At 32.9% G+C, this 26,990-nt stretch overlaps 3 protein-coding genes and 1 non-coding gene across 4 annotated transcripts; 3 read left to right on the top strand and 1 right to left on the bottom strand.

The window, feature by feature from the left end:
* The first annotated feature begins 3,101 nt into the window (after positions 1-3,101).
* Positions 3,102-4,263, top strand: LOC135138251 (uncharacterized). The gene is made up of 3 exons (XM_064068181.1): positions 3,102-3,337; positions 3,551-3,679; positions 3,731-4,263. The coding sequence occupies exons 1-3, from the start codon at positions 3,238-3,240 to the stop codon at positions 3,823-3,825; spliced, it is 324 nt and encodes a 107-aa protein (XP_063924251.1). The 5' UTR covers positions 3,102-3,237; the 3' UTR covers positions 3,826-4,263.
* A 150-nt stretch (positions 4,264-4,413) lies between these two features.
* Positions 4,414-16,609, top strand: LOC135138007 (inositol oxygenase). Its single transcript, XM_064067820.1, has 5 exons — positions 4,414-4,522; positions 4,602-4,782; positions 15,256-15,601; positions 15,666-15,899; positions 15,952-16,609. The coding sequence occupies exons 1-5, from the start codon at positions 4,508-4,510 to the stop codon at positions 16,058-16,060; spliced, it is 885 nt and encodes a 294-aa protein (XP_063923890.1). The 5' UTR covers positions 4,414-4,507; the 3' UTR covers positions 16,061-16,609.
* On the top strand, positions 15,151-15,222 carry Trnap-ugg (transfer RNA proline (anticodon UGG)). The gene has a single exon. It is a non-coding gene; the product is annotated as a tRNA-Pro (tRNA).
* Positions 16,075-25,925, bottom strand: Tango9 (Transport and Golgi organization 9). The gene is made up of 5 exons (XM_064067819.1): positions 25,736-25,925; positions 25,534-25,681; positions 24,876-25,476; positions 16,453-16,607; positions 16,075-16,402 (listed from the first exon to the last, which is right to left on the bottom strand). Exons 1-5 carry the CDS (start codon positions 25,810-25,812, stop codon positions 16,226-16,228), a joined length of 1,158 nt encoding a protein of 385 aa, XP_063923889.1. The 5' UTR covers positions 25,813-25,925; the 3' UTR covers positions 16,075-16,225.
* Between the last annotated feature and the right edge of the window lie 1,065 nt (positions 25,926-26,990).

The following is a 26,990-nucleotide window of genomic DNA, read 5'->3' as shown; positions in this document are numbered from 1 at the left end:
TTACCCGAAACGTCCAGATTTTTGGAAAAAAAATCAAAATAAGAGAACAACATTTTGCAATTTAATTTGGAATCTACGAAACCGAATGCTTTGAATCTTGCAGATAATTTGCAGTTATGATAAACATGATAAAATTTTAATCACAATATATTTACTTATCCCTTCCAAAAATTGATGACGTCAGCTCAAAAGTTTGCCGAATAAATCCTATCTAAAATGTACAAAATATGATGACTCTGTATTTGTGATTTATCGTTCCATTCATATTTTTTGGATTTGCATATACAGGCTGACTCAAAAAAATTAATGAATGCGTCAATGTATTTTATTGATTAAATCAGAAACTACAAAACCAAATGCTTTGAAATCTTGGAGATGTAAAGTAATAATAGGCAAAATTTTGATCAAAATGTATTTGCTCATCCCCCCTAAAAAATTGTTGACGCCACCTCAAAATTTTGCTGAAAAAAATGTGCTATCTGAAATGTGTAAAGAATGATGTGTCTTACTTGTGATTTATCACTGCATTAATATTTTTTAGAATTGCTTATACGGAGTGTCTGAAAAAAATTAATGACTGAGTCAATTTATTTTATTGATTAAATCAAGAAATGCAAAACTGAATGAACTTTGAAATCTTGAGACGTTTTAAAGTCATTCTAAGCATGGTAAATTGTTAATCAAAATAAATCTGTTTATTTCCCCCAAAAAATTGATGACGTTATCTTAAAATTTTGCCGAATAAATTTTACCTAAAATGTGCAAAATATGATGAGTTTTTACTTGTGATTCATCATAGCATTCATATTTTTTATTGATCAAATTAAGAATGAGTCACCCCATTTTCCCGAAAATGTGAATATACAAACGTCTTTATTTAATAAAAATAATTATGTTCAAAACATTTTGTCGATTTTCCTCTTGATCCTCTGTTTTGAGAGGACGAACTCATTCAAATCAAATTAATTTCTACGTGACATTCTTCCGATGTATAAACAAAAACACTTTCAAGTTGTTTTTTTTATCTATTGTGAGTCTATTGCTCAATTTGGTACTTTCAAATTTTCTCGATATTTCATAAGGTCGTAGCTAGGGAGAGGCTAAGGGATGCTCCCCTAGATCTAGACAAGTTATAATTAACCAAATGTGAATTACAGCATCCAAAAACCAAATAAAATGTAGTGTTTTATTCAATAAACGGAAGTCAGAGCAATAAAAAAGTCTAGACCGTCGGCATTGTCATCCGGTTATTGCAATTCGTAGAAAACATGTTTTAGTTTAGTTTGTGTTTCACCGTCACGTCTACAGGTTGACAGGTGTAATGGCTATTTGTCTTAAATTACAAGCACTACACAGGATGTTCATTTTATCTGTTCACGCCTGACAATTTTTGCATAGGCAACATATTATACACCCCAGATACGACTATATTCAATTTATTTTTTTTTTAAATAAGCAATCATAGCAATCACAAAAAACATGACAAATATGTCAATGCCAAATAATGACAAAATTGAGAAAATTAATACTTTTTTTTTAACTTGTGTTTATTGTGGAAAAAAAATTAAATTGAATAACAAAACCTCACATTTTATTTTAGAAACTATAAAACCCAATTAATTTGAAATTTATAGTGCAACATTCTCCTTTATCTGTCTTAGAACTTGTTATGCAGAATGTTTAAAAAAAGTAGTGAAGGAAGTAGGTAGTTATTACACTAATTAAATCAAAAAAAGTTTATTTAATTTTCTTGAAATTCTGTGTACAAGGTAAATTTTTTAAGGTTTGAACTTAACTTATGGGGGTTGTCATAAAAAGCAGGTCTAAAGCTGTTTAAATAGAACTTCCCTTGTCTCTGACGCATACAGAAAGTGGTATGTGCTTCAAGGGCGAAGGGAGTTCTGTTTATATTACTTTAGACCAGGCAACGGTAACTTTTATTTATGGAAATTTAATTGTCCAATTTATCTTCAAAATAGACTTTGTTGAATTTTTCTGGATGTACAACATATATTTGGTGTCTAAATACAAATCTGATAAAAAGTTATGTCTCTAGCTTTAGTTCTTTTTCTATATATCGTTTCCGATATGAATTTTGAAAGCTTTCATCCGCTTGTCACATCGACTGTTGTGAATTAATAACCTTTAAACCGAATTTAACATCGGAATGACAAGTGCCTCGAACACAGTGATAAACACTACTCCATATGAAAAAAAAAACAATAATATATGAACTAGATATTTAATTAGACACTCGTTAAAATGTTAGGAATATTTTTGTGAGTTTTAAATTTCGAGGTTGCGAAAAACCCACAGCGTTTTTTTTGATCAATTTCAGTATTTGTAATTACCACACAGTAAGTAACCAGTACTGAATTAAAAAAAGACTGGTTTAATTCATTTCAAATCGGATGTAATTAACTAGTCGGAAGAGAAGGTACCTTAAATACAAAATGTCAAGAAAAAAGTATATTTTTAACGAAGTTGCAGACACAAATAAATTTTTCTTTTGCGTATGAAGTGCAACCGCAGATAATCAAATTTCCGTCATAATAGAACAAAAACAAAATATAGAGTTACATACACTTATAGTACGCAGTATCTCTAATTTTTCCTTCTGTTTGCAAATCTCACTACCAAAACAGATAAAGGTTATCGAACGTTGCAAGTGTACACAACCTTCTAGCGACCTTGTTTGTCTTCATTCTTTTGTAAAGTGACAATAACTTTCCAAGTCGCTTTCAATCAGCACTATACCTGCAATTTACCTACTTCGTTTTCCCGAAAGGACATCTGCACAGTTCTGGCATTCGTTGCCATACCTGTCAACCATACACTTGAACCGGGTCCTTGATAAAAACCAATAATACAATATCTTTTAAAACTAATATTCAACCAATACAACAAAAATAAAAAATGGAACTCTTAACAGAACTAAGATAATGCAGACAATTGAAAAAAGTGTCCGTTACACTTCCGCAAACAGATTCATTTTCCCGATGAACAGAAACTTTCATGAATATGTTGAGTTATGAATGTAGGTTGCATTGGATTTACTTTCACTAAAACGCTCAAAAAAGTCGACCTTGTGTTTGTTTAAACATTTTTCGCATCAGTTCAACACGATGAATTGTTTGTGCTGTTGTAGAAACAGCTAAAGTTGATTTTCCAAAACGTGCGGCCGCAAAAGCGTCGCTTCTTCGTTTCATTTCGAATTTTCTGGGTTTTTTTGACACAATGTACGTGAAAATTGCGTGTTTTTGTTTGATTTTTGTGTGTTTATCGGAGTGTTTACCGACTGTTTATAAATTCAACGAAAATAAAGTCTTGGAGCCAGGTGAGTAGGGAAAAGGGCACTTGCGACTAAAAACCCTTTCACTGAGTTTTGTGTTATTTATTTAGTATAAATATGTGGAGTTTTCTAGATATAGTGAAACGTAGTTTGTAATTGACGTTATAACGAGTTTAGAAACCTACACGAATATGCAAATATTTAATAATATAATATAAGGTGACTTTTATAGTTTTTCTAATGCGTCGTTTACTTTAGATCTTGTGCCAGTATCTTCCACGGTAATTCCTCTACCAGTCTATCAAGTGAGTTATGGGTTAAACGTAGTGCCGTCCTTAAAGGACGACAAAACAAAAAGACCAGAAGGGCCTATTACACTAGTGACAGGTAGAATTTTTCTTAAATGTTTTAACCACGAAATTGAAGAAACTGTTTCAGTTAATAACAAGAAGAAGGCAACACAGCAGACAAAACTGAAACCCCACGACGTTTCGGTGGTGAAAGAAGTCAGCAAGAAAGAATTTGATAGCTAAATCCAAAGGATATATAAATATCACTAGAAACACTAGTTCAAACGAGTTACCTTATTAATATGAACCTGACTGGAATTTCTAACATAAATAATTTATGAGTAGTCCATGTTCTCTCACCTTCAACATGTGCAGAAAGTGCGGATTAGAACTGATCTAGGACAAATTTGATAAATAATAATTGTGTTTCCAAATAAACCATTACGACATAAAAATCGCCGCGAAGATGATAAACAATCCAGTTTACTAATCCTACTTTACTTTATTTTCTTACTTGTATAATTGCAAGTCATCACTCGACAAAATTAATTTCTATTTTAAGTCCTAATTATATTAAAAAAATAAAAAACCCATTAGTTGGCACAACGTACTCACAGTTTAGAGCGTGATCAGAAAATTGTAATTTTCCGTTTTAATTAAATAAATCGATAAAAAATCAAATTTCAATTTATTCTTCCAGATAAATCGTCAAATCTTCAAGAATACAATTCCATCACCACTGACCTCTAACCCCATCGTTGTCGTAACTACTTCAAACATTTTTTTGATCGGTTATCGTATTTTAATTATATTTTCGCATTAAATGATAAGACCGGATTTAAATAAATGGATTTAAAGCACCATCCGGTCAATCGATTTGTGAAGTTACAAGTGAAGTTTTCAAAATTTTCTCCTCTCGCACAAAATGAGTGTGATTATTGTAAGTGCATACTAGACTAGAAAGCTTGCTTATTTTTTAAACGTTTTTTATTAATTTAAAAGTGAATAATCTTGTTTAGGAAAGTAGTCCGGTTAAAGTAATCGATCCTTCCGAACTGTTGCGTCCGGAACCAGCCTTCGCAAAAAAACCAGTTGCGCAATTCCGCGATTACTCCATCGATGAAAATGATCCCATCAAAGAAAGAGTGAGGAAAACATACAAGGAAATGCATACACATCAAACTGTCGCCTTTGTTCAAGGTTAGGATTTTTTTACTCATCGGGAATTACAGCTTGTTCAGATTACATCATTAGATTGACATTAATAAACTGCTTAATTATCACTTTACGTTTTATGGGTATATTTTAAAAGCGACATTTCGAATTTGCATTATTCAAGTAATTTAAAATATCTGAAAAGTAAAAGTACGCGACTTTTTTTATTCACTGGCCTTTAATAGATCGTACCAACATTATCGTCAATAATTTGTAACTGGTGAAACTGATAACCCCAAAAATAAACACTTTCGTTGGTTTTGCGTACGACTCGAGACCCCGTAATTAGAAATCAGTTTTATGTTCTTCTTTCCAGTTGGTAGCCGATGCCGCAAGGCTGTAACATCCGTTATTTTAAATTGTAGGTAACAGTTTCGACTTCACAATACTCTAATTGGAAAATTGGCAATAATTTATGATTATTTCTAAAATATAGATACATATAAAATACACTGACCGGCAAAAAAAACCGGCCACCCTAAAAATTTCGCAAAACCACTTTAAAAATTATGAATTTAACTAGTGATCGTTATTTTATTAAAAAACCATTCACTGTTGACACATGATGTACAAATTAGCAAAGAAAAGAAGACAAATAAACGCAGAATTAAATTTAATTTAACAAAATAACAGAAACAGACTAAGTACGATATTTTCTTAAAAAAACAATAAAGGAGGCTGTTGTTGTAAACAGTGTTTTTCATCAGTTTGGCAATTAATAAACATTTTCACGCGAAAACAATTCCATTTACTCTTACATACGTCTCTCAAATTCTCGCTCTATTTCTGTTATTTTGTTAAATTAAATTTAATTCTGCGTTTATTTGTCTTTTTTTTTTTTACTAATTTATACATCATGTGTCAATAGTGAACGGTTTTGCGAAATTTTTCAGGGTGGTATTTTTTTTTATTCAATTATTCCAAAATACTTGATAAATGGATTTTTTTTACTAAACGAAACTACTAATATTAATACTAATATTCAATAAAATTATGAAAGAAAAAATATCTCATGTTTCATCATATGCAAAGTATGAAATATAACACACGATATGCCAATAACCTGAAAACATGCTACCACAGTCTCTTACACCAGATTACTTGGTAATCAGAGGTATGAAACAGCTTTATAATCATGTTTATCTTACACACATTCCTGTAATTTAATTTTACTTTCCGAATGAATAGTATAGAAGTATTATAAGAGTCCATTTGATGAATGTCTAATTTCATGTTATTTCGACGTTTTCAGATAATCTGATAATCTCCGACAAAATTAGACCGATTGTTCTGAAAACTTAGGTGTGTATTTGGGAGCATCGTCCTTCAAGTATCCTCTCAAAATAATATTTAATGAAATTTTGGCACTGTGTGTTTTCCTTCGAAATGGAAAATCTCCCACATACAACCAATTTTCAAAAGTGGCGATCGTTCTAGTTAACAATTTCTGTAAAATGTTTGAAATTATCTTACATAACAGAATATATAGCCACATTGCTAATACCATCTGTTTTCACCAACATAGCTTTATGGCTGGGAGTTCCACTGTAACTAATTTAGTGATAATTACACAATATTTATGTGAATCATTAGATAATCACAAGCAAGTTGATGTTTTATACTAAGGTTATTTCAACAGGACTTCCCTCGCCCCTGAAGTACAATAAAACACATCCAACTTTTTCGAAAAATGACAAAATTTAATTTTGCCATTTTTTTGAGGACCTCATATATAAGCAATTTTAAAAAATATGAATAGAATGATAAATTACAAGACTCATCATATTTTGCATATTTTAGGTAAGATTTATTTGGCAAAATTTTGAGATGGTGTCATCACTCTTTAGGTGGGTCATAACGGATAAATTTTGATTAACGATTTACCATGTTTCTGAAAACCTTAAAACGTTTGCAAGGTTTTTTCTACAAAAATCTGGATGTAATATTGTAAATTTTAGAGATGCCGTCATCGCATTGGTGGTGGGGTCGATCAGACAAATTTTGGGCAGCGTTTTATCATCTGCACAATATTTCTAATATACGTACAAAATGTGATAACAATCGATCAGGTAGTTTAGAAGATTATCCCGTCTAATAAAAATCGACACAGACGCGGACGGACAGCAAACGGCAGACAGACAGACGGAAACGAAAGACCTATGTTTTCGTATCGTAGCGGCCATGAAACGTCGAGAAAACATAAAAGTAGTAGGATTTTCTAATTATATATTTTGTAAAATTCGGTTGTTAATTGTTTAAGTTTTCCACATTCATCTGGGTTTGGAAAAGTGAAATTTTTACAAACTAGAGTGGAAAAATAAAACAAAAAGATATCAAAATCTAATTTTTATATATGTTAACTACAAAATTAGAACAATTTCTAGTTTAATTAACAGGTCAATTTATCATTCGCATCGAAGACATTTCCATCATGGTTTTGTATTGATTCTTCTGATACCTTCTTAAATGTTTCACTTATTTTTTCACTACACTGTTGCTTTTCGCCCACTATTTTTGAAGATATTCGTAATTTGTTTTCAATGGAATTTTCAATATACGACTCAGCTACAGTTGCAGACTTCTTACATTGGTTTTTGTCCTTGGAATTTCGATGAGAAAAAAAGATTGCATATCTTTAATGTTTTTAATATCAAGAAATGTCAGTTCCTCACGTGGACAATCAACACAACTTATAAATTAAAAGAAAAAAATTTATTACAGAAATATCAAATTTTAGATAAAGCGTAACTTAACCGTAAATACGCTCCATTTCTTTGCAACTTCACCCACTGATTTTCTTTTGATGAAGGCTTTATAAACTTACATAGTTTCTAATTTCGATCTTCTTTTATTTCCTGAAATTTGGAAATTATCCATCATAGTAACTGAGTAACTCCTATTTTTAAGAAAGGTAAAAGAAGTGTGATAGAGAACTACCGTCCTATCTCGCTGATCTGTAACTTTGCTAAGGTTTTTGAACTTGTCTGCATAGATTTCTTCTTTTTAACATTCGTAATAAGATCTCCGAATCTCAGCATGGTTTCGTGTATGGCCGTTCTACTACTTCCAACTTATGTACTTTTACTCAGTTTGTGTCTGACTCTTTAGATAAGAGACTGCAAGTAGACGTTGCATACATGGGCTTCTCAAAAGCTTTCGATAAGTTAAATCATAAAATTCTATTAGTTAAGTTGAACAATATTGGATTCTTTGTCGCTCTCCTGGAACTAATCAAGTCTTATCTACCTAACAGGCTTCAGATTGTAAAATATTTAGGGCATGTGTCCAAGACGTCTGTTGTTTCTAGTGGCGTACCACAAGGCTCAGTCTTAGGTCCTCTCTTCTATAGATGGATCTATAGATATATAGAGATATAGCTAGATATGAGGACTGTCTATTACTGCAAACGGATTTACTTTATTTCCTGCAGTGGAGTAAGTTGAATATGCTTCCAATAAATTTTGATAAATGTCACATAATGTCCTATACTAATAAGAATTCACAAATCTCATATGATTATACTTTAAATGAAGCTGTGTTATCCAGAGTAGACTACTTTTCTGACCTGGGCGTGACTTTCGATCCCAAACTTACGTTTCGAGCACATATTAACAACATCTCTGCTCTGAAATCCCTTGGATTTATTCTGCGCTTGGCAGCAATTTCAATGACTTGGAATGTTTGCGAATCTTATACTTTTCTTAAGTGCGCTCTAGGTTGGAATATGCAAGTATAGTATGGTCCCCTTTCTATCAAAACCACACTGACGCTCTAGAAAAAATTCAGCGCCGTTTTCTTAAATATTTAGCATATAGAGTAGATGGTACATATCCAATAGGAGGTACACCCCAAACCTCTCTTTTAAATCGATTTCAACTTACGGATTTAAACACTAGATGCACTTCTTATTCATTAAACTTTCTTAGAAATCTAATGTGCTCACAAGTTGACTGTTCTAATCTTCTCAGCAAGCTCTATATCTATTGTCCAAGACTTTCTTCTCGTGACCACCGTTGTTTCTATCTGCCTACACCGCGTATAGATGTTGAAAAGTACTCGCCTGTTTATCAAATGACCAATAATTTTAATCTGAGTCAGAATGATTTTGATATTTTTGTTGTTTAAATAAAATAAAATAAAAAATAAATAACGTTCCCTATGGGATAAAGTAGTAATTTTAGCTACTGATTACCCATTTCTTTTGTAAGTCTGTAATTGGGTCTTGCACCCGTTGACTTACATATATATAATAATAATAATAATTACATTCCCTAAGTGTTGCTCGTAGCATTGAATAAATACTCTATAAAGTAGGACCTTTCAAAATTCGTGATTTCTGTTCGAAGTATGCTAATAATACCTCTTCATCCACTTCTTGCACTCTTTTCTCCAAGCACCAGTTCTCGAACTCCTACGCCTTTTTATATTTTTCCTTTGATTTCTCGGACAATAGTGAATTGCGTGCCAGTGTGGCTAATTCTTCAACATCAAAAGATGCTGATGCAACATCATCTTCCAACATTTTTACCGCAAAAAACACCAAAAACGCTTCAAACGTTGAAAAATTGCAAAATGTTGCATTGTTTCTTTGCATTTTCCATGACAACAAATTTATTGCATTGAAAGGGACTTGATACTTTATTATTCAATAAAATTTATAATGAAGAGTTTTTTACCTAATTTTACAAAATCTTGTGTGCAATTTGATACGAAGTGTTTTTCCACATTCACGACATGTTTTTGATCTCGACTTCGTTGTGTGAAAAGAAAAACTTTTCCTATCTTATTGCACAAATAGCTATGGTGAAACTTTTTGAGTCATATTTCAGAAATAGGTCACTTTTTGTACAGTACAGGAGACACAGATCGTCAAAATTTCTATAAAAATCCAGCGTACCCTAGGGTTCGGTTTTGGGACCTTTATTGTTTGTTATTTTTGCAGGAACTTTAAATAGAGAAGGAATTGAACAAAATCTCATAACACAAAGTAGTAGAAAGTACTTTTTTTATAACAACAAAACGTCTGCAATGCCTACTATGTTGACAACCTAAAAGTATGTAAGGGATGAAATAAATGTACACATGACCAAAAAACCACAACTACTTTATAAGCACAGTTTACTCCATCGCGTCTCATCCCAAAACCTTGTATGCACTTTTCATGCTTAGAATTGAAAGTCCTTTGGTTAGAATGTCCGCTGCACATCTCCTCAGTAGCGACGTGCTCAATCACGATCTCGTTCTTTTTCACACAATCTCGAATAAAATGATATCGTATATATATGTGCTTCGAACGAGCGTGAAAAACAGGGTTTCACGATAACTTTTCAACACCAATGTTATCATTTTTCAAAATTATCGTCTCGAGGTTAACACCGAGACTCTTCAGTAATTTCTTCATGTGAATGGCCTCTTTGGCCGCATCAGTTAGCGCCATATTATGCCCAACCTCTGTCGATTAGAAAAACATATCCCGTATAAGATTTCGTATCAACAAGACAACTGCCCCAGGCAGCATCTTGAGTACACTAGATTCAGATCTCTAGTCCCTTTAAGATAACATAAGACCCTTTTCGCGGCCTTCCAATGAGACTCTCTAAAACAACTGCTAAATTGACTGAGGTAACTTACCGCATGTGTTATATCTGGTCTAGTTGCCATAGATAAATACATCAGTCCGCCGATGAGTTCTTGATAAGGGATATTCTTCGGGAAAACGTCTTCTACTCCGTCTTTCATCAAATTAATCCTCAACTCTAACGGTGTAGAGACCCGGATTGCAATGACTCATTACAAATTTCTCAAGTAAATCGTCTCTGCATCCCCTCTGGCTAATAGCTAAATAATTGTCCGTTCTGTACATTCAGTACCTAGACAGTACTCATAATCTCCCAAATCTATGACTATAAAATTTGTGAAGTTCGATGCCTGGACGACGTATACACAAGGATCTGTCTCGGATGGAACCGCTCCAAGACTTCGGGGTTCGTCATCCAATCGATCGTTCCAAGCTCTGCCAGCTTGTGGTAGACCGTAAAGACCCATGTTCAGTACACAAACCACGTCGCCCTTACGCATTTGCTCCATCATCTTTCTTGCTTCTTCTCTGATTATCATTTTCTTCTCTTCGGTTCTCACGATGTGGTCAAGTATTTCTTCTAAATGTTTCGGACCCTCCATAACGATCTTCCCTTTGATAATTCCATTCAGGTAAGCTGTAGTGTGTTTCGTCGCTCAGAATCATCAAAAAATGTCGAAATTTAGTTCAGGTTTAATAAAAATCGACAAAAATACTGTTTCTAGCTAAAATTTGATGATTTCGTTGCTCTTTCCGAGCCCGTAGGGTTTCTGATTGGCTTAAAACTACAAGAAAACGCTTCAAAAGTGACGTTTCTGAAGAATTTTAACAATTTTCTTGTATCTACGAACGCCAGAATGCATAAAATTGACCCAAACGTCTCCTTTTCCTAATCTGAGACGATTCTGCATGCTTTAAGTGTGTTTCGTCGCTCAGAATCATCAAAACATGTTGAAATATAGTTCAGATTTAATAAAAATCGACAAAAATACTGTTTCTAGTTAAAATTTGATGGTTTCGTTGATCTTTCCGAGCCCATAGGGTTTCTGATTGGCTTAAAACTACAAGAAAACACTTCAAAAGTGACGTTACTGAAGAATTTTAACAATTTTCTTGTATCTACGAACGCCAGAATGCATAAAACTAACTCAAACGTCTCCTTTTCCTAATCTGAGACGATTCTGCATGCTCTAAGTGTGTTTCGTCGCTCAGAATCATCAAAAAATGTTGAAATATAGTTCAGATTTAATAATAATCGACAAAAGTACTGTTTCTAGTTAAAATTTGATGGTTTCGTTGATCTTTCCGAGCCCGTAGGGTTTCTGATTGGCTTAAAACTACAAGAAAACGCTTCAAAAGTGGCGTTTCTGAAAAATTTTAACAATTTTCTTGTATCTACGAACGTCAGAATGCATAAAATTGACCCAAACGTCTCCTTTGCCTAATCTGAGACGATTCTGCATGCTCTAAGTGTGTTTCGTCGCTCAGAATCATCAAAAAATGTTGAAATATAGTTCAGATTTAATAAAAATCGACAAAAATACTGTTTCTAGCTAAAATTTGATGGTTTCGTAGCTCTTTCCGAATCACACAAGTTGCGGAATCTTCACGTCTTTAGAGAAAGCTACTGCAACCATAACACGTATAGAAGCCAATCTTGCCATAGGAGCAAACGTTTCGTGAAAGTCTATTTCAGGTTTCGTACCAAACTCTTGAGCCACCACGCGGGCCTTACGCTTGTCTGTCGCCTGGCCTGTCTACCAAATACCAATTATTGTTAATTAAGGATTTCACTTCAATCCACTCTGTTCTGATGATTCTCGGACGTCTCGGTCGTCGAACCGGTGTAGTTTCTTCTTTTTGAACATCGTTTTCACCTAATTCTGGTGAAAGACCCCTGAATACCTCTTCAAGATTCGGTTCAGGTTGCGGCTCAACCTCCTCAACGGATTTCTTAGCAATGTCTACATCAAACCAATCGCGCTAGATATCCTTCTCGATAGAAAACTTCTGGTCGTTGTCTATGAATTTCACATTTCTTCTTATTTCGATTTTTCTGGAATCCGGCAGCCATATTCGATACGCCTTTGATAGATCAGCATACCCCACAAAAATTCCTTCTCTTGATCTGTTGTCTAGCTACCCCTTAGTTGTTGTCTTATTCAAAACAAATGCCCTACATCCAAACTTCTGAAAGTAGACCACAGTTGGTATTCTGCCATTCCAAACCTGGTACGAAGTCTTTCCACCGATCTTCTTTGCTGGACATCGATTTCGTGACACGCCGTCGACATAGCTTCCGCCCAGAACGACGATGGTAGACCAAATTGAATTAAGAGACAATGAGCCATTCCGATCAACGTTCAATCGCAAGCCAAAAATTATACTTGCAAAAAGTGTGTAATGCAAATTTATGGAAAAATTTGCCAAATAGATTAACAAAGGATCAAATTGATCTAAAAGGGAAAAAATTAAAAAAATGTTCGGAGCAAACAAATTAAATGTGGATCTACAATCTAACCATTTTAACAAAATGAAGGTGTCAAATTCTCTAAACGTTTTGAATCGAAATGTTAGTTGTGGAATAAAACTTGATGTGGAAGAGGAGAGAAAAGACAAATCTTCTCTAACGACAGCTGTTTTTATTGATGTTGTACATAGGTGGTTCCAGTTGATTAGTTCTAGATCAACTATTTTGGCCTTGAGCAAGTTTAATATTGCTGTCTATAGGGAAACTATAGAATTCCTTCAAGAGTTCATTAAGTTGTTTTTAAACTTAAAAGTCGTTCCTGACAAATTTGGAAAAGCAGTTTGGAAGCCTATTCAAACAGATGTTATACTGCCTACAACATCAATTTTAGACCTGCAAAACTTGTTTTTGAACGAAAAAAAAAATACTCATATTTATTAACATCGAGATTTTGTCAAGATTGTTTAGAAAATGTATTTTCCCAAATTCGGTCAAGACATCCCTACGGCCATTCAATTTAAACATGACTTAAAACTTTTATCAGTTTCTCAATATTTGGACGTTTCAAAAAACTCAAGTGACGAAATCGACAAAACGACACCTTTAGTTGGTTTTTTGAGTTATATTAAAAATAATAACAGAAAAGAAAACGATGTCCTAAAGGAAAAGAAAATTTAGCTTTACCTAGAAATTGGAATTTGAAGAAAAAAGAACTTTCTTTGAGAGAAAAAAATGCTTTGTACAGGTGCACAGACTACGTTTTTAAAAGCTTGATAAAAAAGGAAAATTTTTGCAAAAAATGTATTGTTGCTTTGGTCTCTAAGAATTGTAATGAAAATTAATGCAAAATTTGTGGCATTAAAAGAATACAAAACTGGTGCTTTACATTACGCTTCAGAGAACGCCTTCCAAATAGCAATTTTAGTAGAGCAAATATTATGTAATTTGAGAGATTATTTAAAGAATAATAACTTATCACTCAATACAATTTACAACATGCTGCAACAGCAAAACAAAATTTACTGCAAGAATGATAGTTTACCGTCTGAAAGTCTATACCAGAAAAGCTAAAGAAGAAATAAAAAAAAACAAGAATAAAATGGTCCAGCAAAAGCCATGCAATGAGGGATTTGGTTGAATATGCAAATCAAAAATTTAAATAAAAATAAAGAGTAACAGTTTCGTTGTCCAAAATTTCTTGCGTTTATATTAAAACTATCTAACTGACAAATTTCGATATAAAAAATAACTATTTTCAATATTTTGTTTATTATATTATGTAAATAAGCTTAATGCCACTAATTTAATAGTAGCCCCTATTTAAAATTTTCCTAGTAATGCCACTGACCTTTTGGGATTAGTTTTGGATCAACTTGTCCGTGTTTGTTCTAATTTCAAACTTTGTCTTTAAAGTCTGCTCCATTTCTCTGATAAACCCTAAAGTTTTCAAAGAATTGTTCACAATATTTTGGATGTGAGGTACAAAAGAAAGCGTGTATTCAAAAGTTAGACCTAAATCCTTAAATTCATTACATAGGTACTTATAACGACAAGCCATTTATATTTAAAAAAATGCAGTTTCTCCACTTTGCTTGTGAATCTCATAAGTTTGAACTTATGGATATTGGGTTCAAGTTTATTATTATGAAACCAAATAATCAAACTCGACTGCAACTTCAGACAATCCTGAGTAGACTTTATTACATAAACTAGTTTAAGATTATCTGCATAAATACAACTTTTGGGATCAAGATTTATTACATCATTAACAAAGATGGTAAGAAGTAGAGGACCTAAATTAGAGCCTTAAGCAACTCCATTATTAACATCAATTTCAAATGATTTATTACATCCACCATACTCAACGTATTGCTTTTTCCTTATGATCATTGATTTCAATAATATCAAATCATTACAAGAACTAAACATTTCAAGTTTGTTCAACCAACAGCATACAATGATTTACCCTATCAAATGCTTTTGTCAGATTGGTATACTTAATTATATTACATCTATCTGGAAATTATAAACAAAACGATGACCCAAATTCAGTTGAAAAAATATCTTTGTCAGGGGATGGTTATTTACCTTGTTTATTTTTCACTTCCTCCTAAGTTTTTAAAGAATCTATATCTCTTCTTTCAAATTATTAATATAATAAACAATATCGGCGAGAAAAATGTGCGTGTATATTTTAACTACTTATTATTTTACTTTTGGAAACAAATTTTAAAATTGTAACAATAATGTCAATGTTTAAATTAATTACGATATCTTGCAAAATTAGTTACAACAAACACAGTGCGGCTCAATGGTCTAGGGGTATGATTCTCGCTTTGGGTGCGAGAGGTCCCGGGTTCAAATCCCGGTTGAGCCCGTCTTTTTTATTATTTTTTGTGTATAATTTCAGAAAAAATAGATTCCTGGACAAAATTCAATCATTTTAAGTCCACAATTAAGGACGCCTTAATACGTCTAAATGATTTGGTTGACGAAAGTGACCCAGATGTTGACCTCCCCAACATCGTCCACGCATTTCAAACGGCTGAAAGAATCAGAAGAGATTATCCAACCCAGGACTGGTTCCATCTAACTGGATTAATCCACGACTTGGGAAAAGTCATGGCTTTTTATGGTGAACCTCAGTGGGCTGTCGTGGGCGATACCTTCGTTGTTGGGTGCGAATGGGACAACGATATTGTTTACAGGGACACGTCGTTTGTTGACAACGTTGATGGAAACAATCCCAAATACAAGTAAATAGTTTTAGGGTTAAGTTAAATTCAGCAATTTTGATTTTTTTTTTTTTTTTTGTTAAAGTACCAAATATGGAATGTATAAACCCAACTGCGGTTTGGAGAAGTTGTTATTATCTTGGGGTCACGACGAATACTTGTATAGAGTGTTGTTACACAACAAATCCACTTTACCCAAAGAAGCTTTGTACATGATCAGGTTCCACAGTTTTTACCCGTGGCATTCTGCTGGTAATTATCAGCATTTAACTACCAAGGAGGACGAAGAGGAGGTGAAGAAATGGGTTTTGACTTTTAAGTAAGTGTGCCGCCGTATTATCAGAGAACTTCAATAAGTTTTTTGTTTTCAGTCAATACGATCTATACACTAAAAGCACTGAAATCCCAGATATTGAAAAATTATGGCCATATTATGAAAAATTGATTGACAAGTACATACCAGGTATCTTGGAGTGGTAATCATAAAAAATATATCAGTGTAATACAGATTTAATAAAAATATTCTACTCTGAACAATAATAATATTTTAAATATGCTTAATGTTTTTCTATAAACATTTCCCATTATTTTATATATTGTGTGTGTCCACAATGATTAGTCTTATTATTCCTACAGACAAATAAGTCACGCTGGAGTTGAGTCGTCTGGCAAATCAGCCGTTCGATTTTCAATTATGCTATCTTCTTCCACATTTCGATACCGCAGACGGACAAAAAGAGCGCGAACTTTTACAAAAACTAAAGTGCATGTAATTCCATTGTACAGACACATTCCATACAGCAACGCCACGAATCCCAATAGCTGAAAATTTACGGGTTTTACCAAAATATTATTGCAAGCGTTGTATGTACCTGAAGCCAGTGGAATTTTTGTCCCATAAACATTAAACTCACAATCCAGATAATAATCGTACGAACACTGTCCAGGACCATTCTAGTCGTTGCTGATATTTCTTTGGTTACACTGATGCCGGCAAAATTAAAGAATGCTATGGATATGATTGTACCTGTAAATAAAAATGTACACAGATAATTTTGTTTGTTTGTTGCCACTAGTTTTATTACTACACATCAACACCTAATTTATACAAACTGTAAATTTATTTATTACCCAGAAGATACACGACATGAAGTCCTAAATGTGTTTACATTCAATTTTACGTTGTTTTGTGGTATAAAAGAACATTATCCTCAAAATTACAGTTTCTGTTTTATTTTCCATTCAACTTAAAGCAATAGCTTGTATCCTTCGCGTGCTATTTCTGTATACTAACAAACATTTATTGCTTATTAGTGTCATTTAGGCCAACAATGCTCGAACAACCTTCCTAGTATAGAGCCTCATTAATCTGCGAGCTGAGGTGTGCCACTTTGAAATTTACGTTAATGTCAGGGTTGTACTCAAGAAAATAGTTGTTCGTCAGAGATTCACTTGGCTGGGTGCTCAGATTAAATGAAATTATGTCATACGGTTGAAAGTCTATATTACAAATCCACATGTTAGCATAAAAATTTGTTTATCACGTACGAATATTTTAAAGATGCTTCCGTTACATAATTTAGGGTTTAGTTCTTATATTGTAAAATTTTATTGGTATAAAAAATTGTGTGTTCATAGTAAACTCGCACATTTTTTCGAAAGTCGGGAACTATATTCAAAATTCGAATAGCGTGTTTAACGCAGATGTTAGTCAAGAGTCACTCCACTAAGTATGATGGTGTCTTAAATGGATTTTTTGTAATGTTTGAATGATGGTATCCCTGTTTAACACCACCAATTTGTTTCTTATTTATCAACTCTTACAATTCCCCTGAAGTACAATGAAATAAATCCAGTTTCTTCAAAAAATTATAGAATTGCATTTTGCGAATTTCTGTTTATTTTATAACCCCTACAAGTAACAAAATATATGTAATATCAAATACAGTGTGAGAAAAATATTCGACGAAGGTCATCTTCACCATTCGACTACGATGTATTCGATACGTGCATTAGCGATTACACGTGGCAAATATTGCACAAAAATTGTAGTTAAGTAAATGTGATAAAAATCAAGGCGGATTCATAAACCACAAGTACGGGAGTATATTATTCTATAAAATTTAAACAACTTCATCGAATTGTTGGCGGGAATGATTAGGCTTTATCTTTCCCAATTTCAATCCTGTACTATCTTTTCGAATAAGTGAGATATTGGGGTAAAACTGACAGAATTTATGTTTTTTAAGCACTTTGATACTTACGTATTAAATATTATATCCATGAAAAGATGAAATTATCATCATTATCATTTAAGTTTTGAAAAGAAAAAGTTGGTGTCATTTCCGCAAAATATAAACGCGATATAACGCTTTCACCGAGAAAGTAATAAAAAACACTATCAAAGATAGCTATACGTTATTGAAAGTTTGTCTTAGATCATTGCATTTTCACATCAATTTCAAATTGATGGTAATCTGATAAGATAAAAACAGTGATTGGAACAATTACTTTTAAAAAGTACTGCATTGCAATTACTCATTATTCAGTAACAACAGTAATTCATTATACATAAGCAAAGTTGTTCAAATTCTTTGAACACGGTACTCAAAATCATGTTTTTAATTTCTCGTAGAAAAATAAGGATTTTGCAATTAAGTTCCGCCTTTCGGCTCACGACGAATAAAAAAATCATCTCAATTGAGATAGGGCGGGTGGGCGGGGCTTATATTTTCCTTTTTTTCTTAATATACATAGCCATCTTTTCATAACAAGAAATTTAAAACATAGTTAAAATGGTACATTTTTGCAAGGAAATATGGATTTTGCAGTTATGGGGCGGAGCCTAATTGCAAAATAGATAGTTCCTTATACAAATTTTCCATTTTAAACATGTTTTACGTTTCTCATTGTGAAAAGAAGTCTATTCGCCAAGAACAAAGGGGCGGAGCTTAACTGCAAAATACTCATTTCTTTACAAGAAATAAAAAATATGTTTTTGAGTGTTGTGTTGTTCAAAGAATACTATGTATATTAATAAAACAGGCAACATATTAACCCCGCCCACCCTCCCCATCTCAATTGTGATGTTTTTTTTTAATTCTTAGAAGCTTAAAACACGTTTCAAATGGTAAATTTTTGTAAGGAAATATGGATTTTGCAATTAGGCTCCGCCCCTAGATCTGCCAACGAATGAAATCTTCATTACTATTTAGATCGGGGCAGGTATAGTTTTTGCAAACTCCCACCGGACAGGGAAGATCATAAAAATTAAGCAACCATGAAAACCGCAATTAGGCGGTACGTACTAAGACCCTACCACAAATAAAATCTTCCTTGCTACTACCTTGCATTCGGGGCGTCACCAGGGGTGGGGTTTTCTTTCTACCCATACGATACGAAGCGATAAATGACAAGGACGAAAATATAAATTTCAGATGCGAAAGAAAAAGGCGACCACATTTTATCGGTACCGATATTTTATCGTTATAGAAACAAAATCCCAACCCACGTCGTATTCACCACCTGTTATTGAACTAATGATAAAAACATTTACACTGGTTTTATAATTCTACCGTTAATAATGATTATGCTAATATTATAATGTACAAGTATAAAAGAATAAAACATTTATTTTACAATCAAGTACCAACTAGAAATGTAGAAAACGTAATAACGAATCTTGTCCTGAGTATCGTTACTAGAATTTTCTAGGTAAACCGCTCGGTGACCGGCTAAAAGAGGTGGGGTCATAATTTTCGGTACGTTATACTCCGATTAGTGTCGTCTTTGTTGCTTAATTTTTATGATCTCCACTGTCCGGTGATAGTTTGCAAAAACTATACGGGTGGGGCTTACTTTTTGGCTTAAATTTTTCTCTTAATATACATAGTATTTTTTGAATAACACGATAAAAAACATGTCTTACGTGGTAATTTCTTATAGAGAAATAATAATTAATAAATCCCGCTTCTTTGGTTCTCGACGATAAAAAAAATCATCACAAATGAGAAAGGGTGGGTGGGCGGTTTTATATTTTCCCTTTTTGTTTTAATATGTGTAGACTTATTTTCACAACGAGAAACTTAAAACATGTTTTAAATGGAAAATGTACTCGTATACATTTGGCAAATCTTGGGCAAAAGTTTATATGTACTTCTTTATGCGGGAAGATCATTTAGCTGACCCTTAAAATGATGAAGAGCTTATGTATATTATGGTAACCTGTTTTCTTAACAAATTGTGCTAAACTCGTTTTAGATTTTACCTCTCTACTGGGTTAATCTTTTCTTTGTGGGGACGAATCAGGTATAATAATCGAAGCAGGTCAGGTAAACGATTAGTAGAGAAAAACAAAACAAAATTGAGCAAAATTTGAGTAAAAAGTATTTGTAGAAGTGACTGAATTACTCAAAAAAAGTAATTCGTTGCAATTACTGATTACATTTTTTGAAAAGTAATGCAATACAATTACTCATTACTTGAAAGGGAATTGAATTGAAGTAATGCATTACTTGTAAATGAATTATTTCCAATCACTGGATAAAAATTCTATCAAACAAATCTTCACAAATCCATGGCTGTCTTTGATCGTCTTTTTGTGCTTTCTCCTAGTATATGTTGCAGTTTAGAGATTTCTTTGTGTTACTGGGTTTCATACTTCATTCTTTTCAATTGACTGACATATTAAAAAGGAAATGGAGGGAAAAATGCATCCTCTGATTTTAGCAGGATAAAATTTCAGATTATCCTGTCTGATGATATGACTTTGTAATTTCAACTAACACACTCTATTAAGTAGACAAGTTTTCGTCAAGTAATATTAAAACCTAAAACAAAGAATGAACCGAGACGAATGTATGTATTAATACGGGGTTTTTATAAATGATTCAAAGGGCAAAAATTCCGTTTCGCTAAAATTATGCCTCATTATGAGAGTTCTCACTTGTCATTAATGTCATTTGTATCCTGTCATTTAAAGTCGTCGTTTTCAAACTCTTGGTGCTTGCGTACGAAAATTTTGTTTTTATGCTAGGAAGAGAAGATCGTGAAAATTCTATTAAACAAGACACTTTCATTGCTGTCTTGTTATCGCAATGGGACTCCGTAAATAAAGAGTTGTGTATTCTGTAATCGCTTGTAAGCAAGAATATCTGGCTAAATGCCGTGATTTAATAATTCAAGAAACATCGTTACAGGTTCACATTAGAGATGTAATTCACAGATTTGTTCGAACTGGCAGTGTCCACAAAGGGAAATCTCGTGGGAGACCTTCAGTATCTGAGGAAGTTGTTGATGATTTGAGACGACTTGAGCAGAATTCGCAAACATCTTTAACAAAATTTCCTCAGCAGTCAGGAGTTTCTGTTGCAACATGAAATTGAACAATGGGCAGTGACGAAAGAATTACAGAACGTTTTTGAAATTAAAAAGAGAGTGAAGATGTGCCTTGAACAAAATGGTGACCATTTTTAACATTTACTCTGATATTTAACCACAATAAATTTGTTTTTTTTATTGTAATGAATTAGTTTTATTTTTTAAAAAGATATGAAACATTTGGGCAACCTATACAGATGCGTGTGGTATTTGTCGTGCGTCCTTGGGCATTTAATAAGGTTCAAAAGTGAGAGGCGGCACCTGTTCATGACCTACTTCGGCCCTATAATCATTTATAGAAACCCTGTATTTTTTCTTTGTTTATCAAAACTATGTCGTTATCTCTTTAAAACATCGATGAATTCGAATAAGCAGTTTTTATGATAGTTTTAAGATGCATCATTCATTCGTTTTGTGGACATAAATACATATCTTAACTTTGTTACATGAAATGTAATTTTAAATTCAAATCATAACATCATTGTCTGGTCAGAAATCGATTCATTCATCATTTTGCAAGCAATTGTGAGATCTAACACCTATTACTAAACCACAAGGAAAATCACATTTCAAATAATATTTCTTTAATAATTTTTTGAGATGATGTCATTTTTTGGTGGAGATAAATAATAAAGAGTATGTTGTAATCACTAAATAAATGTTTGCACCCATCTTATCAAATTAAAAAAAAAATGCATTGACTGTATATAAAATATGATCCCGTAAATTATTAGGTGGTACTACAAAAGTACCCAGATCTATTTTACTTTTAAAAGTATACCAACTTACTCGGACGGAAATAAGATGAGAGGACCTTAACTGATGTATTAGATAAGCATTGCATGAGACTGGTAATTTTTCTGCCGTACAATGTCAAAGAAAATTTGCTATACATTGCAGATTAAATAGGTATTTAAATTTAAAAAATTTCTAGCAGATAAATAGAAAAAGTAATTGTTAATTAGACAATAATAATTTTATTTATTTAATAAAATTAATTAAACTTGTAACAATTTTCCTTGTAAAATCGTAAACAAAACTTAATGACAAAGAAACGTCATTTGCTTCTAAATTTTCAGGAGATTCGTATATTATAGGGTTTTACTACATTTGTCATCTTTTTACATTTACCAGTGTGGTTTAATCGCCGACATTCTAAATCCTTTCCAACGACGACTCGATTAAAAATTATGAGAACATGAAGATGTTGATGACTTGTATAAAAATTTTGATTGGGTATGTAATCAACATTTTTATCTTTTTAAACGCAACACACTAAATCGGCTTCCTAATCACTAGACGGACGACACGACTACAAGTCTGTTCTTAGCAGAGACAACAATCTTTTTGTTTCAGTTGCTATAAATAGGTTATGTGGGTTATACTATCACAAGTATTTACTAGATATTTCCACAATTTGTCAAATAACAGTAATAATTAGTAAAATTCCAACACTGATATTTTAGAAACTTATACACTACCGTTGTTAAAAGTTATGATATCCATAATATTGAGATTAGGTTTCAAATTGTCGCCGACACTATTATAAGTATTACAGGGAATTGAACTGATCAAATAAACAATATTACTATTTCAGATAATGAAATAATGCAAATACGCTTGGTATCAATTATATTATATTATTTGATTGATTTATCTTTCAATTATTGTGCAATTGTGCATTAAAAAAATTACTGTTTCAGGCGAAATATCTAATGTGGAAATAGCGCAAAGCACTAACATCATCATAGACTAACAAAGAAAGGGTTGAACGAGAAACAATACGAAGTTGTTAAAAAATACGTGTAAAATTACAAAATTGTAAAAAGTAAACCCACAACAGATACAAAAAAATTGATCGCAAGTTATTTCGACAGAACTTACCTCGCCTTTGATATTGTACAATAAATTCCACTTTTCCGAAAAATTATAAAATTTGATTTTGCGACATTTTGCTTTTTTATTATAATCTTCATAAAGTAATCTTTGACTTTATTATTTTTTTTAATACACGTAGTATTCTTTGAACAACACGATACTCAAAAACATGTTTTTAATTTCTTGTAAAGAAATAAGTATTTGCGGATAAGCTTCTCCCCCGCGGCACACGACGAATAAAAAAAATATCAGAATTGAGATAGGGCGGGTAGGCGGGGCTTACATTTTGCCTTTTTGTTTCAACACGTGTGAACTTCTTTTCACAAGAAACTTAAAACAGGTTTAAAATGGAAAATTTGTATACGGAAATGTCGATTTTGGAATTAGGCTCGGCCCCATAATTGCAAAATCCATATTTTCTTGCAAAAATGTACCATTTTAACCATGTTTTGAGTTTCTTGTTATGAAAAGAAGGCTATGTAGATTAAGAAAAAAAAAAAAGGGCAAAATATAAGCCCCACCCACCCGCCCCGTCTCAGTCGTGATGAATTTTTCATTCGTTCTCAGACAGAGGGGCGGAGCGTAATTACAAAATCGATATTTCCCTATACAAATTTACCATTTTAAACACGTTTTAAGTTTCTTGTTGTGAAAAGATGACTACACATTTTAAGAAAAAAAGTCAAAATGTATAATACTACTCACAGCCATAATGCGATCACACGCGCAGTGTTGCCACTTCTACCTAATTTTAGGTAGATCTACCGATTTTGGGCTCTGGCTACCGATCTACCGATTGAAACCCCAAATCTACCGAAAAGTCTACGATAATTTAAGAAAATTTTATTTTTAATGTATTTATAAATTTTCAATATTTTTTTTTTATATAATTTCATTTCCTAATATTTTTTTCAATATAAATTTAGTTCTGCGGATTTGCTTAGTTCCCTCCATTACGGACCAGCGTAATCACTATACATCTTTACAGATAGCGCCAAATATCTACTCTTTTTAAGCGCGTAATAATTAAAAGGGATTTTTTTTTTAATTAGTTGGACAAAATTCGGTATATCCCCGAAACAGTTCAGCAGCTGAGGCTATAAATAAGGGGAATATTATAGTTTGATTGTGTTTTTATTAATAACAAAATGTTCCTACTACCTTTAGCATGTTTACCTATATATATTTTTTAAATGATCTATGTTAATATTTCGGTTTTTATTTTTTATTTGTTTCTTTTTAATAACAAAATATTTCTATCTTCTTCATATATGACAAAAAATCGTATTATTTATGTGTAATACTTTTTCTATCACAAAAAACCAATCTACCGAAAAAACGCCGAAATTTACCGAAAATCATCGAAGGAATCTACCGATAGCAAGCAAAACGGCGTGGCAACGCTGCACACGCGCGACTGTGGAGTGAACCACGGAATTTCCATGTTCGGCGTTGCTTGTAAAAGGTTATTGTATACTGTTTTTTTTTTGCGAAAATTTGAAAGCCTATGGGAAAACCTCAAGGCCGATTCATAAACCACAAGTGTACAACATTTAAATGTCTCCATTACAATGACAAAACTGGTTTATCCTATACATGTTATTAAAAAAAAAACAGCATTATATCCTAACTTCCTTATTAGTTGAAGTCAATCAAAATTATATTACATCACATTCTACTGATATAACTGGTTGCATTTATTCTAACCTTAGTTTTAACTTAGTGTGTACATCGGGCCTATAAAATAAAAATATGAATCAGAAATTAAAACCTGATAACAGGGAGCACTCAAATCTTATCTACAATCTGATAAAAATAATATTTAAATAAGAACTGGATAAACATTAGGCAATAATTATTTAACGTTTTAACTTTGTCAACACACAAATGCATAAAATAAATTACTTCATACGAAAAATACACAACACTTTGTAGCTCAAAAAATCAAAACATAATGACACCACAACAAATAAAATCAAAAAACGTTTTTATTAAAAAACCGTTTCATAGCTTTTTCATAAATAGTTAACAAACTTACCTAAAATAGCGAAAACCAGTTGCCAGCTATTCCCAATTTGTATGAGCGCATCAATTGCATCTTCCAACGTTCCGTTGGGGTTATTAGTAAACGGGGGCCCCGCTTTGATGTAATAAAACGGTATCTGCAACAATCCCAAAACCGTAAACCCGAAAAATCCCTCCCAGCCGATAGCTTGCAATGGAGGGATATCTAACCCAGCTACATATTTCTCCTCAACCACCATCTGAATGGCCGTAATAATTTGGGCAATCACGATCAACAAGTCCCCTGTGATGATATCATTTCGACCATGATTTTCAGCGTTCGTGTCTTTGGCTACAAAATCTGCCACTCCGACAACAGCTAGGCCAATAATGACAAAGAAAATTCCAACCCATTCTCGCCTTTTTAAAATCCGTTCTAGAAAGCCAACGCTTAAAAGTCCAACGAAGATTATGACGGATCCTCTGAACATTTGAAAACTTGAAGCGTAAGTTAAGTTGAGGCCGATGTACATGATTGAGGTGGCCGTCATGTCACACATGGCGGGGAGAAAAAGGACAAATGGACTGAAATGCCGGTTACCTCGAGTTAGTTCTTTGACGTCTTCTGAGCCATCCTAGTATGAATAAAGTAGGTGTTTTATTCAATGGAAAGAAATGTGAGTGTGACTTACGGCTCTCAGGCTGTAAATTTTGTAGAGTATTTTGAAAGTAAATAGGCAAAGCATTTCCCCGATGAACATACAAGAGGCCTGGAAAAACGGGTGATCAAAAACGTGGAGATCATCATTTTTTCCTTTTGATTGAATTCCATCCGCCCACCTATCAGAGGGTTTTATTTAAAAAAACAAACCGCAATACATAACCTATACGTACTTTGTGCTCAAAGTGTTGATGCTGCCTGTTATAACCATAACAAGAGCTAGAAAAATTTGGTAATTAGTCCAAGCCATTGTTCACTTAATTTATCACAGCACGGGGAGTCACAGGCAAGTTTCCTACAAGATTTACGTCGACTAATGTTTATCTGTCATTTCAAGTATTAGTCATTTGTCACGTTCAGCCTTTACCTTGATCTTGATCTGTACAGTCAGTTCAGAAAGGATGGAACAAGTTAATCAAAAATGAGCGATCTCTTGTAAATCGTGTAACATTTATGAGATGTAGTTTTTTTACTAACTGAAATTATAATAATGGAACGAAATGTAAACCCTAGCTTATTATGCTACTATCGTTTCACTAATTTCACAATTGCAAATGTCTCCTTGTGTCAGAAAAAAAAATGGTCGTTGCGCTCAATATAGGCAACCAAAGAGACACACAATTTCATTTGCACAAATTCCAATAACTAAATGATCCACGGAGCAACACAAGACGTTTCACGTTTAGGAGTGAAACAGTAAAAAGTTGAAGACTGCAGTTTCGACCTCCTTATGGTCTCATCAGTACAGCATATTCCACTGGTTGTCTAGGCTCCTGTCCGGAAAGTACATATCTCTTTCCTCCCACTGGTTGCTTCGATTAAGGGGACTTGCTAGACGAGGTATAACATTTTTTTGGTTTTTTGTATGAAAAAATGATATTAATATAGATGTATCACACATCAAACTGCAGCTTTTTTCATATTCTAGAGCGCAGAGACCAGTTCAATCAACTAAAAAAATATGGCTGAGAAATATCGTAAAAAAAGCACCATTGTATGTTTCCTTTTCAAGTTTTTTGAGTCATAACCATCATAGAATCGCTTGAAAATTCGCACACGGATAAAACATCACTTTTTAAAGGGCACAGAGTCATTAAATGTTTGTTAGTGGTACAATTTGTTTAAATAATAATGTGTTTATTAAAATCAAAATATACCACAAATTAATGCAAAATACGTCGAATAATTTTAACAGGACCCCAGTAGCAAGCAATATTTTTCTAATATTTATACAAGATTGATATAATATTAAATGTTGACTAGATATTACAAATATTTATATAATATTCATTTTATATTTATAAATTTATATATGAATTTCAACATATATTACATATTTATGAAATGTCTTTTTATCAAGATACCGAACAACAAAAATGAAAAAAAAGTACCATGTTGGGACAACTTGCAGGTAATTTATGTCATAGG

Source organism: Zophobas morio, unplaced genomic scaffold, assembly GCF_036711695.1.
Source record: "Zophobas morio isolate AGI-343-1 ecotype UQ-CSIRO unplaced genomic scaffold, CSIRO_AGI_Zmor_V1 ptg000030l, whole genome shotgun sequence".
NCBI classification, from domain to species: Eukaryota; Metazoa; Arthropoda; class Insecta; order Coleoptera; family Tenebrionidae; genus Zophobas; species Zophobas morio.
This window is presented reverse-complemented; position numbering and strand designations above follow the sequence as displayed.